The sequence below is a fragment of the Camelina sativa genome, chromosome 8 (genome assembly GCF_030686135.1).
Source record: "Camelina sativa cultivar CO46 ecotype springtype chromosome 8, ASM3068613v1".
Lineage (NCBI taxonomy): Eukaryota > Viridiplantae > Streptophyta > Magnoliopsida > Brassicales > Brassicaceae > Camelina > Camelina sativa.
Window position 1 is genome coordinate 14,142,667 of NC_141887.1, and position 15,532 is coordinate 14,158,198.

General features: G+C 35.4%; 2 protein-coding genes across 2 annotated transcripts; one reads left to right on the plus strand and one right to left on the minus strand.

Annotated features, from left to right (window-relative positions):
* Nucleotides 1-5,448: 5,448 nt before the first annotated feature.
* Nucleotides 5,449-6,578, minus strand: LOC104709511 (uncharacterized). The gene is made up of 3 exons (XM_087461125.1): nucleotides 6,330-6,578; nucleotides 6,017-6,272; nucleotides 5,449-5,927 (listed from the first exon to the last, which is right to left on the minus strand). Exons 1-3 carry the CDS (start codon nucleotides 6,576-6,578, stop codon nucleotides 5,449-5,451), a joined length of 984 nt encoding a protein of 327 aa, XP_087317251.1.
* A 6,004-nt stretch (nucleotides 6,579-12,582) lies between these two features.
* Nucleotides 12,583-13,961, plus strand: LOC147940061 (uncharacterized). Its single transcript, XM_087461126.1, has 4 exons — nucleotides 12,583-12,731; nucleotides 12,776-13,186; nucleotides 13,272-13,461; nucleotides 13,596-13,961. The coding sequence occupies exons 1-4, from the start codon at nucleotides 12,583-12,585 to the stop codon at nucleotides 13,959-13,961; spliced, it is 1,116 nt and encodes a 371-aa protein (XP_087317252.1).
* The last annotated feature ends 1,571 nt before the right edge of the window (nucleotides 13,962-15,532 follow it).

The following is a 15,532-nucleotide window of genomic DNA, read 5'->3' on the forward strand; positions in this document are numbered from 1 at the left end:
TGATCCAAGATCTTCTTCTTCTTCACCCGGTTCTTCAAGCTAAAAAAATATCCACAACAAAAGAATTCTTATATCACTCAAAATCATATGCATAAAATATATCTAAGAACAAATGATTCCAAAGAGCAACGAATCAAGCTTCATGCTTCACACAGCACTCAAAATCAGATGTTAGCTCATAATACAACAAGGTCAAGCTAAGTTCTAAAGAGATGAGAACTCAATAGTTTCGATTTCACATCAAATAGATCATAATTTGAAATAGTACCGAGCTGATTGAAACATGTGAGAGATAATCAAATACAATGAACAGAGCTGATTGAATCGAAACCTAATTTACACCAAATTAAAACTAAAAACCAAATCCCCAAATACTTTTAACTTCAGCAACGGTGGCAGTGGAAGAGACGACGGTCGGTGTTCTTCGATCGATGTACTTCGACGCCGGCGTTCTCCGATCTGGTTCTATCCAAAGTGGAACGTCGTGTAAAAAAAGAGAATTACAGTAAATCACAAAACCTAATATTAAAATCATGTCTTGATGCGGTTCAAGCTCAACAAACCACAAAACCTAATATTAAAATCGATTACAGTCACTACCTCTGAACCGTGAGAGGGCCAAGAACCGAGAGCAGCAATGGTGAGCGATGAATATAGGAAAATTTTCACACACCAAATGAAGAAATTTGAGCTGAATTTGAAATCTTAGAGAGATGATGAGGGAGTGAGTGAGAGAGAGAGATAGAGCCAATACGGACGGGAAGAGAGATTGAGATTTCACTCACTTTGGATTAGTTCTAAAGAATTTAACTTTTTTTTGGGTGAGATCGGATATCTCAATTGTTTTTTTTTGTTCAAGCTTTTTCTGTTTTTTTTTTTTTATTTTGGTTAAATTTTTTGTTTCCTTCGCCTGGTTTAATGAGTTTAATTTTAAAATCGGGTTCAAGTAAGGTTTAATTTGGTTAGTAGGATTTGTTAGTTGGATAAGTAAATATTAAACCAACAATAAACCATACAAATCATATTTAAGGAGAATTAGATATAAGTTTTAGTCCGAGGGAGAAATAGCAATAAAACTATCAATTCAGAGAGAAATAGGTAGATCAGCTAAGTTTGTGGGAGATATAGAACGAGATTAAAGTTTGATGTGAATCTGGTACGATATGATAGTTCCGAAGGAAAAATAGGACGTCATTCCCTAAATAAGAGGTCCTCTTAATTTTTTTCTTTTCTTTTGATTTTTTTTTCTTCTGTTAAGTTAAATCCCCCTTTAAAACCAACTTCCCGTTGGAGAAAGCCTTAACGTTTCAAAAATCCATTGGTTGCGTTTGCTTTTTTTGTTTTTTTCTTTTTTCTTCATTTTCATTTGCTTCTCTCTCTTTTGAAACAAAGGAAAGGACGAAAGCATTAATTGATTTTTCAAAATCGAGTAGAAAATTGATCTCTCCTCATCGTTTTAGTTCTTCTCCGATTCCACTTAGTTCTTCTCCGATTCCGCTTAGTTCTTCTCTATTATTGTGTTTAGTCCTCAATCAGTCTTGATTTACCTCTTATTTTGGTTCTGTTTTAAGTCTTGTGGTTAATGTTTTAAGTCTTCTAAAAATACATTTTTGATATAAATTATATTATACACGGTGAAGACACCCATAGTTAAGGATGACTACTGGGAAGAGAAAAAATAAACACAAGTTAGTAGAGATCTAAAATTAAATTAGTATTATTTTTAATAGTATTTAAAATTTAAGACATTCATTTGAGCATTTGACAAAAAAAAAAAAAAAAAAAGACATTCATTTGAGCATTACTGATAAAGATGCCCTGAGAGGACTCCCAACAGAAAAAAAGTTCCTATTACTCTCCTTCAGAAAATATATTTTTTAAAACGAAAAAAAACAGTAAAAGGCTTCACAAATACATAATCCGATCAACATTAATCGGATCATCACATATCCAGATCTATTGTTATTGGGTTATATTCACTAAGACACTAAAAATTATATTACTTTTGGTTTTGGCCAATGTATTTAAACTCGACCCCAACCGGAATATCTTCGGCTTTGCATCATCGGGTCATTGGTTCAACTAGAACCGACCGCGCATCAATGAATTAACTACTTCTTTATAAGATAAAATATTAGGGGTGTATTCAGTCTAATATTCCAAGTGATTTGAATTTTTATGAAATTTTAAATGATTTTGATGATTTTAGGGAAATTGGTATAATTTATTGTAAAATTCTTTCAAATCTCACTTAAAAACATGAGATTTGGATTTCTGTATTTTTAATTAAACAAATCCTCTGAAATCCTCCAGAATCTCTAAATATCATTAAAATCTAAATTCACAAACTGTTTTAAATAACAGTTGATTTTAAAGTAAATTTTTAAATCATCAGTTTAATACCAGTGAATTTTAAAGTAGATTTTTAAATCATCAGTTCAATAACAGTAGATTTTAATAGAATTTGAAAAATCCATGATTGAATAACATATGATTTGTAAATTTTACACAAATCACTTGAAATGTTAAGTTGAATACATCCCCAAAATTATCATTGCATATATAAACAAGACATTCCTAATTAAAATAAAAAGAAAACTAAATCGAACAAAATTAATTTTTTATTAGTAAGAGTTTTTTTTTTTGACAAACAAAAAGAGATTTCTAATTAACAAATTCCATTTGTAATAAAACAAATATTATCCTCCACCAAACAACATAGAATATTTTCTAATCTAATTTGACAAACTATGAAGAAAACAAGGGGTTTAAAAATTATGAAGTTCCTAGCAGAGTGTATGTAGTAATTAAAACCCCCATTATGTTTAGTAAATATCAGTATCCCCCTTACAGCACAGATCAAGCCCACATGTAATGCTATAAATTGTTGATTCGGTTTTACTCACTCCACCGGTTGAACTATGGTATGCAAGTTTTAGCCGGTTTTTGTTGAGTGTTTAGTAGTTACTCGGACAAAAAGATCTGCTGATTCACAGTTAGACTGCTTCGGCCGGCCGGTCCGAGTTTAAAAAGAATTCTTTTGGCAGATTTTTTTTTGTTACATTTAAAAATTTCTCCTTTTTCACACAACACAATAGAGAAATCAACTCTTTCTCTTCATCTTCCACATATATAGATACAGAGAAATCAACTCTTACATTTAAAAACTTAGTACAACTATTCTAGTTTTATATTTTAAAATTTCCCAAAACCAAAAGATACAACTTGATATGGATTGCATGAATTCATGGAGGAAACTAAAGATTTTGTGGGAGAAACCGAAGCAATTCAACCTTTGAATATGTTCTCCAGTCCAATCGAGTTATAACATGACATTCAAGATCTTCATATATACCTTTTTGGGAGGGAGAACTCACAAGAAATCAAATGAACTTGGGAGAGAGAACTCAAGTCTTGGGAGGCAAACAAAAAGATATTAATTTCTTTTGTGTACAACTTTAACAAATTCACATGGTTTGATTATTTGAACTGTTTTTTTAATTCGGTACAACTTAATACATTATAGTACCAAGAATATGATCTTCATAGTCATAAGCATGTTAACAGTTATACTGATTTTGTAGTGATGAATTGAATCTTAAAATCTTGAATTCAAAGTTGAATCTTAATTTTAGGAATCCTAATACTCACATGACCCACAAATCCTAACAGTTACCCATAATCACGAATTCTACAACCTAAGATTCTTCTTCTCTTTCTATAGTAAGAAATGGAAAATTTGAAAAAACCTAATAGAACGTGGATTAAACTGTGCAATCATAAATTGACAGGTGGTGCCAGAAAGCAAGTACAATTAACATGTGACACCGCAAAAAATGAACACAGCTATTGATATCTCTCTATTTTACACCTTTTTAGGCCTCTTCTTAGTCATGTTTTGCATTGTCTAAAGTCTAACTTTAGCATTTTTAGGTCATTAACCTTAGATATTTGCATTTAGGTTGTTTAGGGTGTTGTATTGCTACATTGTTGCATTTTGGATGAAAACATGTGATTTGGAGATTAAAAAGAGCAAGAATGAGGAGTCACCCGAACATGTACCCAAAGGTGTGATCGTGCAGAAAAACAAATTGAGGCCTTAACCCGAACTAGTGAAGCTAAGCACAAGAGGTGTTCGACCCTAGCCTCAGGTAGGACTTCAAATGATAGATGTGCGGCTAGGTCAAGCGGTTTCCATATATAAAACCTTTCCTAATTTCGACAGCCACAACCCCCGAGACAGAGAACGAGAGCCACTGAGAGAGATAGAGAGCCGATTTTACATTCTTACATGGTTTGTTAGGATTTCTTATTTTTTTTGTTTTTGTAACTCTTTTACCTTGATTCTGTATTACATTATGCTTCTTTTCAATACATCATCCACTTTTATTCTATGCAATTCCTGTTCGTTTCTGTGTTTATGTCATTTGCGATGAGATCTGAGTAGTGAACCAAAATTTCTAGGGATGGGATATGCTAGTAAGTGTTCTTAATCGAGTAGGATGTTTTAGATTGATTTTTTTTTTAATTAAATTTCCCTTCTGGATTAGTGATCTTAATGCTAGTTTCGAACCGATAGGTTGGGATTAGAATTTAGGCATTTCTGCACAGAGAGGTGTTCGATGAAATGCCTGAACCAACTAATGCTATTGATTTATTCACTTAGCCTAAGAGATTGGATGAGTAAGGAATTTATTGAAAATAATGAATTGGATTTTAATTCTTTTTTGGTCATGTTTCTCCAACGAGAGTTGGGTAAGAAAGTGATTAGGGTTGATTGTTTCTACCAAGAGGTGGATTAACAAGGATTAGAAATTCATTGTCTATGGAACAGATTGCTTGAGGCTTATAAAACATTCTAGGTTGATTAGGAATACTTATGAACCAATTACCCCATCCTTAGGAGCTTTCGTATTTTGATTGTGTACAGTTTTAATATTAACTCGACCACCAACCAGACCAGGTACTTGATCACCAGCATCATGTGGCATCTCGATTTGTTCTTGAATTGTTCTTACTTTCTTGTTATCTGATCTCTTACTCGATCACATCGTGTATCTTAGTCTTACGAGGGTGTATTGAATTTGATATTTTAGGAGATTTGCTGGGATTTTAATATTTATTTTAGGAAATTTGAGTGTAATTTTGGGAGATTTTGATATTTTGACAGATTTTTTTGAGATTTGGGTTTTGGGATTTGGTGAGATTTGATTATAAATTTTAGGTGATTTTAGAATATAGAAAGGAAAGAAAAAAATAACAGCTTGACTCAACGTCATGTGAATAATCACATTTCACTCGATCACATTTTGGTTAATTTAAGAAGATAAACATAGACATTGTAGTTAAAAGGAGACAAATCATTTCTCAATAAAAAGTATTGGATAAAAAATAATAAATCAACTGAAAGAATGAAAACAATCTAATATAAAGCACAATAGTATTGCATCATGATCCCATATTTATAGCATTTGTCCACATGTTTTCCGCTATAGTTGCTCTCCAGTTATTAGCATGCACTCTTTGTTGGTTTTGAGTACCATGAAGTTGTTCTTCTTCATTATTCCCATCATCAACTCTTTCATCAGCGTCAGTTCCTTCTGCATTTCTAACATCTTCAAACAAGTCTGAACGACATTCTTGACGAAGATAATTATGTAAAACAACACAAGCAAGTACTAACTCTACTTGCGTCTTATATGGAAAGGGTGGTGCATATTTGAAGACGAGAAATCTTGACTTGAAGATGCCAAAAATCCTCTCTACTACGTTTCGTAAGCTAGAGTGACGATGGTTAAACAACTCATTTGCAGTTACAGGATCTTTTCCTTGTCCCCTAAAGTCTTGGAGATGATAGCGAGTACTTCGGAATGGAGCTAAAAATTGACGACGATTGGCGAATCCACAATCAACTAAATAATATTTTCCTACAATTTTAAAGTTATAAAAATATAAGTGAGATAACTTAAAAATTAATAACAAAGAATATTAGTTTTATTATAATGTAATGACATACCTTCTCGAACTATTAATTTGTTGGTGTTTCTAGTTAAAGCATCGTTTAGTACCTTTGCGTTGTGAGCTGAACCTTCCCAACCGCTAAGAACATATGTAAATTCTAAATCAAAATTACATGCAGCTAACACATTTTGCGATAATTGTCCTTTTCGATTATGGTAGCTAGACGAGTCTTGGCCTGTTATCATTGCGGGGATATGAGTTCCATCAATAGCCCCTATACAATCATAAGGAAAATAGAAACACAAAATTAGCTAGCCATATAGCTTTTTGAAATACTAGAAAACAAGGAGAAGAAAACAATCTCATACCTTAAAATAAGGATAAAATCGTGTGCTATCTTTTATTTTTGTCGGCACTGCAAGCGCAGGTTTAGCCATATACTTTGGAGCAAGTGCTTTTAACACCTTCAGAATTGTGTTAAAGCTCTTACTTATTGAAAATCTTGATCTCTGAAATCTAGTTTCAGCTGAAACATATCTTGAATTTTGACCAACGATGAACAAAAATGTGGCAAGCATTTCTTCAACTGAAACATATCTTGTGTCTTTGATGTTCATATATTTTACCTTGTTTTCCCTTAGTTTATTCACAACTTTTGCATCTTTTGCTATCCATTTAGGCCATTATTGTGTAGCTTTAGGACTAATCATGCATTAGAGTATAGTTGCATTGCATTTGCATCTTTTCATGCATAAACAGGTGATTTTGGAGCTTAAGGAGCATGGAAGCAATGCTGAGGAGAAGTGAAGCAATCCTGAGGAGAAAACAAGAGAGTTAAGGCTGTAGAATCAAGGTCCGGAGTCCAACTTGACCGCACACTCGACCAGACACTCGACCGTGTGCTGAGAAGGACTCGACCGAGTGGAGAATGCACGAGAGAAGCCAGCTCGACCAGCCACTCGACCGAGCACTGGTCGAGTTGACCGAACCGTTGACTGCTTTGACTTTTTGTATTTTTAGGGCTTCCACCTCATCTCCTATATAAGGCCCTTGTACCTGCAGCCACCAAAGAGTCCAGCTTTTTAGAGAGTCTAAAACCTAGTTTTTACCTTTTTTAGATTTATTCCTTTTGCACTTTCTTTTATTTTAGATTTTGTACTTGTTTAAGAAAGAAAGACTAGATTCTTGTATTTTGTTTGTTTCATAACTTTCAAAATATTAAGATTTCGAGTTTTGTTTCTTCATCAATATTGTAGATCTCTGTTTCATCTTTCTAATGATGCAAGTTTCAATATTTTCTGGGTTTTTGACTTATTTCACCATGTGTTCTTGTGAGTAGTTTGTTTAGGACCTTGAGGATGGGTTCGGCTGGGTTGATCTTGTGGTTTATTTGATTTGGTCAAGCTTGATTGTTGTAGATCTCTTCTAGGCTAGATGTTCTTAATGCTGATCCTATATCTGAGAAGGTAGGGTTTGATTTCAAGCATCTTAGCATCACACCAATGGCTAAGGAGCATAGATAAGGCTAGATCTAGAGCTTACCATTAGGCTTGCTAAGAGATTAGAGGTCTTGTTTGGTTTGAGATGTATTGCTTAATGCCTGCTTGTGTAGATTCTTTACTTTGTGAGAACAAGTCTAGAAATGCATAGGTTTGATTGTTTCTTGCCATGAGAGTGGATTAAACATGTCTTAGAATAGTATGTCTAGAGATCAGCTCAAAGTTTGCTTGAGATTTGTTGACCAAGTTAGATAACCACAATGATTAGTTCAGCCCATGAATCCCTCCTCAAGGCCTTCTTTGTTTATTAATATCTTAGTCTAAATATCATTGCTTGCTTGTTGTTTGATTCGTTTTTGCATTGCTCTGTTTTTCTTGTGTTGCTCTGTTTTCACGTTTAGTCTAGCTCGACCCTGTACTCGACCTACACTCGGTCGAGTGCTGCTCGAGTTCGTCCCCAGAACTTGTGTTTATGATTTGTGATTGTCTTGTTTCATTCCTGTTTCATTTCCATTGTATTCACTTAGTTTTCTGTTCATTACTTGTCTTGCATTAGTTCATCAGCATAGTGTCTATTTCTGTTCTAGTTTCATTATAGCTTTAATTTGTCTGTTCTGTTTGCATTTAGTATCTTGTTCTAGTTGGTTTTACTTTCTGCATTTCATATCTCATTATAGGATTGTTAGTGACAAACAATCTTTACAATTGACTTGACTTAGACTCATATGCACATCTTGATTGTTCACAAGCACTCAGATTGGATTGACACCTCTTATACTACAATTGCATAAGGGGAATTGAAACACCCTGACATCTATTCATTCCATACCTCATCATTCCATACATCATTCACCCAACCACAAAACGAGTCAGTTTCAGTCTTTCAAACCCATCTCCAATCTCAAAATAGAGCATAGATTCATAAATGCTTCTGGGTCCATACGGTACAAACGTGGAAAAGTGTCACGTTTCTCATGAACTAATTGGTTTTGTATGTATTCATGTCCAAGTCTTGTAGCTGGCTTTCTTATCTGGCGTGGTATCTGCAGAATGGAATATTGAATCTTCGCAATGATTGACAACACCAGCATCATGATATCAATATCTAACTTGAAATTTCTCATTCGTCTTCTTTTTTTTCTAGCTTGTATCTCTTCGCTTTCATGAACAATGCGATCCATTATCAAAATCTTACACAAAACCATTGACAGACCTCATAAACAAAAGGTGTACTTTATAGAGAGAAACATCATCATATAGAGAAAGTTTACACATAAACATATCATCGACTAGAGAACAAGCATGTATTATATAATGATACAAAGAAGAACAAGCATGTACGAGGATGGAGAAACGTGTATCCTCGTACGTACGCTTTTATATAACAATTAATTAAAAAAGAAGAACGTACGAGAATGCAATGGATGTGGCTAGTGTGAAAATGGAGAACAAGCATGGACGAAAAGTCGCTAGTGTGGAAGAAAAGTCGCTAGTGTGAAAAAAAATTGCTAGTGTTGGAAGTCTTTTTTTTTCAGGGTAGATCGAAGAAAAGTTTTTTTAAATAAATAATTTAAAATTTCACCTTTAGAGGTGTGATTTTTTAAGATATAATTTTGAATTAAAATGTTAGAAAAGTCTTCTAAAATCCCCCTCAATAGATTTTTTAAAAAAATTTGTGATTTTTTGAATAACACTAGATTTGAAATTGGATTTATAAATTATTGATTGAATAACAAGAGATTGTGAATGATTTTTATAAATTTCACATCCAATAACATAGGATTTCAGATGATTTTAAAAAATCATCAATTAAATAACAGGGGATTTAAGAATATCCTAAAATCTCTTATAATCTTCAGTTCAATACACAAGTGTTCTTGAGATTTTTAGAAATATTTTGAGATTTCTCGGCTTGTGTTGAGAGATATGTTCCTGTGGAGTGGAGATCTTGTGCTAGGAACAAATGAGGAGTCTTCTGAAGGTTTGGATTGGTCGTTTTTGGGTCAGAAGTTCCTGCAAAAGAGGTGAGTGCATGATCATGGCTGATCTAAGCCTGAGATTTCTTTTGTCTTGCTTGATATGTGTTTTTGTGGTGTTTTGTTGCTTGTTATGGTTGTTATAGGGTTCCTACGAGTTTATGTGGAATTTGGTCGAGTTTTGGATGGATTGTGGGTGAAGAGAAGCGAGATTCGACTCTTGGTTTCAAGCAGATCGCGTCTGCGGAGTCAGTGTCGATCGACACCAGGTGGGTGTCGGTCGACACCAAGGAGCAATATCGATCGACACTGTGGGGTAGTGTCGGTCGACACCAATCGCATGTGTTGGTCGACACTGGTCTGGTATCGGTCGACACCTCCCTTCCAGCGAGCAGATGATACTTGTTTCCCTGGTTTGTGTGTTTGTTTGTTGATTGTTTGACATTGGAATCTCAGTTGCTTGTGCGTATAGCCCAGTAGATGGGATGATTGCCTCACTGAGTGTTTATAAAATACTCATTCATCTCAATTTGTGTTTGTGGTGCAGGTAGAGACAAAGTGTGATCGTGGAATCAAGGCAATGAAAAGGAGAATGTTCTAGTGGCTCGATTGGTTGTTGTCTGGCTTTTGTTAGGTTGCGAGAGTTGAGTCAGTAGAGCATTGCTAGGTTGCTGGTTTGATGTTTTATGTTTCTGTTGGTTGGTTAAAAACTGCTATTGAATTATTGGTTTATTATTTATTGGTTATTGGATATTGGTATTTGTTGGTTAATTTCGCTGTTTGGTTTGGTTGTGGTTAGGTGGCTAGTGGATATGGGACCAGTGGTCCCGGATCACTAGTTAATTATCAATTATTATATATATAAAAAAAACTGGTCGGGTCGTTGCAATAGTAAGTTAAACTTGGATTTAAACTAAAATTAGATTTTGATATGCGGTATACCGCAAGTTAATTTATTTGATAAAAAAAAATATTTTTTGTTTGTTAATTTTATTTGCTTTGCGTAGTATTTAAAATTATATAATTGTATATTGATTGTTAATTATATGACTTAACCCACGTTATACCGTAAAACAATTTATTTTGTTACATAATATTAACTTAATGAACTTAATTAGATAAATATTTATTTTGTTAACAATATAATGAATTAATTTTTTATCCGTATAACACCAAATTAATGACATTTAAAAATTATATTAATATCAACGCAAACACATCCTGCCATGTAATCCCGTCCCGTGATATTTTAATTTGTGGTACAGCGCAGGACAAACTTCATAAAGTTCTAAATATATTATTAATATTTAAAACGTTTTTTAAAAGTTTTACTTTTTTAGAAGTTGAAATACTTATAATAGTTAAACTTCTTCTAAACTTTGAATATTATTAATATGTTAAACGTTTTCTCAAGTTGAAATTTTTTAATTTTTTTTTTAAGTTTAAATAATTTGAAATTTTGAAAATTTTTAAAATTTTAAATTCTTTAAAATAAAAACAAGAATAAACGGAATAAAAATTTCAAATTTGAATGCCTCATAAATCAAGATTCCTATTCATTTGTATTCAAAATTATTTTTGTCTTTATTATAGCATAACTTTGAATCTTTGTCTTTCTCAAGCGATATGGGACATTGTATACATAATTTTTTTATTCATTAGTTGAGCAATATATGTCCTTTGAAAAAATTGAATATGACATGCAGAAAAAAATTAAATATATTATATAATAATACAAAATAATTTTAATAGAAAATTAAATAAAAGTGAAAGGAGAATCACATATTTTTGTTTTAATTAGGTTGAGAGATTTCCAACTCTAAGTGTTACCCATAATTGATTTTAGTATTTTTGGTAACTAATATTAAATACCAATGGCATATGGTTGTAAATAGTTTAGAACTCTAACGCTTTTTTACAAATGTACTTAGAAAGTGAATATATAGATTTTCAGTTGGACTCGGATTTTTAGTTATTTAAGGTACATTTTCCATCTTTTCATCCAAAAATATGTGTCAAGACATTATTATTGTGTGTTTTCCAATGTAATAGGGATAACAATAAGAAAGTCATCTTAAAAGTGTAAGGTCAATTGAATTTAGTGAAGACTATCCTTTAATTTTTTAAGTTATTTCAGAAAATATTCGCACAAAATTTAATTTATAAAGTATGTATAAAGATTTTTTACATTGTCTAACAACTTTAATTGATTAAGTGAATATGATTTTTTTTTCAAAACTGGTCGTAATTGTACCATTAGTTGGAGTAAGTTGTACAAAATAAATGAAAACAAATACATACATAGTTGTACTATTACAAAACCAAGTTTTACCAAGTTATATATCTAAAAGAGAGAGCCCAAATACAAACATGAATACATTAATCTTGGTTTTGATCTTGACTACAATCCTCGCTATAATCCTTGTGTCTCAACTTGACTTGGAAAAAATTCATGCAAAAGTTTTATCCTCCATTGATGATTTCCTAAACGATATAAAGTACAAGATACTTTCTCTTGGAAGCCATTGATACTCATCTCCGGTATTTGAATAATATCCTTCATTAACTTGATGGAAAGGTTGCTCATTGTTTCTCTCTCAATAATTAGAATTTAAACTAAATCAACACCTAATGGAATACCAGTTATACAACTTCTAACTGTTATACTCAGTTTTCTAGTTCTACTTTGTTTACAACTTAATTAATGCTCGGACCAAAATCACAAATCTGCCTACGATTCACTACGAACCAATCACAACAATCCAATAAAATGTTTTTATCGACCTATAAATCATGGTTATCAATCTGACGTTCATTAATTTCTAACACCAATAACAAATCGAATTGAAGTCTCCAAATTTCAAATACAACACCAAAATTTACTACTTGGTGGATTAAGATGTTAAAAGTGGAAGAAGAGAAGGGTTTGGATTAAAGCTTCACTTTCAAAGGTAAAACGACGACGACAAGACAAGGTAAGGGAACGGGGGAGAATGACGTCGAAAAGTGAACGTCAGGTTGTAGATCTCTCCTGTGATTGGTCGATTTTGTTATTATGTTATTCATCAATTCAATCAAAATTGGTTTGCTGAAATGGTTTGGATTCCACAAATAATAAGACATTACTACAATCTCACTAGCAAAATATGGGAAGACGGTTGGGCCTGGAGGAAGTACTTGATGATGCGTTTGTGGACGAGAGGGTTCGATTAGATTTTCCGGCAGGGGAAGATGGCGAACCAGTGGTCATTATTGAATCAGAGGTTTTGGAGGCGATGAATGGACTATGGAAGAGGTGTCTGGTTGTGAGGGTGTTAGGGAGGCACATGTTCATTCCAGTTGTGACGAAGAAGCTACGGGAGTTGTGGAAACCGCGTGGTGCAATGTATGTGATGGACTTGCCCATCAGTACTTTCTGATCCGGTTTGAGTTGGAAGAGGAATACCTGGCAGCACTAACCGGAGGGCCGTGGAGGGCCTTTGGTAGTCATTTGATGGTGCAGGCTTGGGATCCAAATTTTGATCCGCTAGTGGATAATATTGTCACTACCACTGTGTGGGTTAGGGTGGCTAACATTCCTTTTAATTTTTACCATCGAGCAATCCTGATGAAGGTAGCAAAGGGGTTGGGGAAACCAGTGAAGGTCGACTTAACGACGTTGAACTTTGAAAGAGGACGTTTTGCCCGAATATGTGTGGAAGTTGATCTTCACAAACCGTTGAAAGGGACAATTATGATCAACAACGATCGGTATTTCGTTTCGTATGAGGGTCTTACGAACATCTACTCGTTATGTGGAATGTTCGGTCATTCTGTGCATAATTGTTCCCCGGAGACCCGTTGAGAAGCCAACCGCGGTGGTTGCTTCAGTAACAAGGGACAGTCCCCCACAGATGGACCAAGGGGAGGATGGGTTCACGACCGTTAGGCGCTCTGGTGGTCGATCGGGGTCCCAATCCGCCGCTGTTACGTTCACGGCCGGCGGGTCCTTAGGCGGTTCTGGGAAGAATCTCGAAAGATATCAGGCATTAATGGTCCCGGGAATATCTCGGTTTCTAATAAGTTTGATAGATTGGGAGAGGATTGTAATCTTCCCATAATTGATGGGGTTGCGGATTCGTTGGAGGCAAACAAGGAAAATATACCTTTTTTGAATAAGGTGGTTGAAGGAAAGAGTGGGAATCAAGCTAAAGGAAGGCAAGGTATTGGACCCATGTGGAAAGGGAATGGGGCCGTACGGGAGGGCCCAAAAGTTAAGAAAATTGGAAACCCTCCTCATGGGCCAAAGTCGAAGCCCAGTTTGAACAGACCCATGAGAGGGTTGGTCTTTGGTCCAACACAGGGGGAGGTTGAGAGATCTGAATCGGAGAAACGACTACGAGTTGAACAAGTTAGTGTGGGTCGAATTGGAGGTTTGTTCGATGGAGATGGTCAAGCGGAGGTTCAGATTAAGGAACCCGGTGCCTCGGTCGTTGATGGAGGGGGACCGGTCGGGTTGGTGGTGTCGGATGCACATAAGCGGTAGATGGCGCTAGCTGTTTTGGCGGTCCGGCGGAGGAAGCGATGGGAGAGCGATGTGCATAACAAATTTCCACTGTAATTCGATTGCTGTGTTGTTTATTCATGATAAATTGCTTATTCTGGAATTGACGGGGGGCTAATAAACCCAATTTCCGAAGGTCTGTTCGATTAATGTCGAAGTGGTTTAAGGTTGATATAGTGGCTCTGTTTGAAACCCATGCAAGTGGAGATCGAGCGCAGCGCATATGCCAGGGGTTAGGTTTTGAGAATTCGAGGAGGGTTGATGTGGTTGGACAAAGTGGAGGTATTTGGTTGTTATGGCGGTCAGATGTGGGGGATTTGGAGATTGTCCAGAATTCACACCAGTTTATTTATGCTACAGTGACAAAGGATGTAGCGAAGATTCATCTTTTTGTTGTGTATGCTGCTCCATCGGTCAGTCTAAGGAGTGGTTTATGGGGTGAGCTTTCTGAGGTTGTACAGACGATAGCAGAACCGGTAATCATTGGAGGGGACTTTAATACTATTGTGCGATTAGATGAGCGTTCTGATGGGAGTGGGAGCTTTTCTACGGACTCTTTGGAGTTTGGCGATTGGATAAACAATCTCTCCTTGTTAGATTTGGGATTTAAGGGAGCCATATTTACTTGGCAGAGAGGGCGAGAGAAGAGAACTTATGTGGCTAAAAGGTTTGACCGTGTTTTATGTTGTGCAACTACACGTTTACGATGGCAGGAAGCCACAATTACTCACCTTCCTTTTTTCTCTTCGGATCATGCTCCTCTGTACCTTCAGTTATGTCCGGAGGTTAGAGGAGATCTACGAAGAAGACCATTCCGGTTTGAAGCGGCTTGGTTACAACATAACAGTTTCAAAGAACTATTGGTTGCTTTTTGGAAGAATGATTTATCAACTCCGGAGGCACTAGTATCTTGAGAAATAAGTTAAAGCGTTGGAACATTGATGTTTTTGGGGATGTCCAACGCAGGAAGGAGAAAGTCCTGGAAGAATTGAAAGGGATTCAAACTCAGTTGGAGCTGCATGAGACATATGATCTCCTTGACCGTAAACTAGCTTTATCTAAGGAGTTTGATGTGATCTTGGAGCAGGAAGAGATGATATGGTTCCAAAAGTCGCGTGAGAAGCTGATTGCGTTTGGAGACAGGAATACAAGATACTTCCATACTTTAACAATTGTGAGGAGAAGAAGGAATCGTATTGAAATGCTCAAAGGGGATGATGGTCAGTGGGTCTCCGATTCGAGTGAGCTTGAAGAATTGGCACTCGCGTATTACAAACGTTTATACTCCATGGATGATGTGGACCAGGTGGTCGAGAAGTTTCCATCGCATGGTTTTGTGCACCTTTCAGGGTCGGAGGTTCTTCAATTCCATAAGCCGTTTACAGCTCTGGAGGTGGAAAGTTCTGTGCGAAGTATGGAGAAGTATAAAGCACCGGGACTGGATGGGTTCCAACTGGTGTTCTATCAGGAGTGCTGGGATGTGGTGGGGGACTCTGTAGTCAGGTTTGTGTTGAAGTTTTTTGAGACTGGAGAGTTACCAGAGCACATGAGTG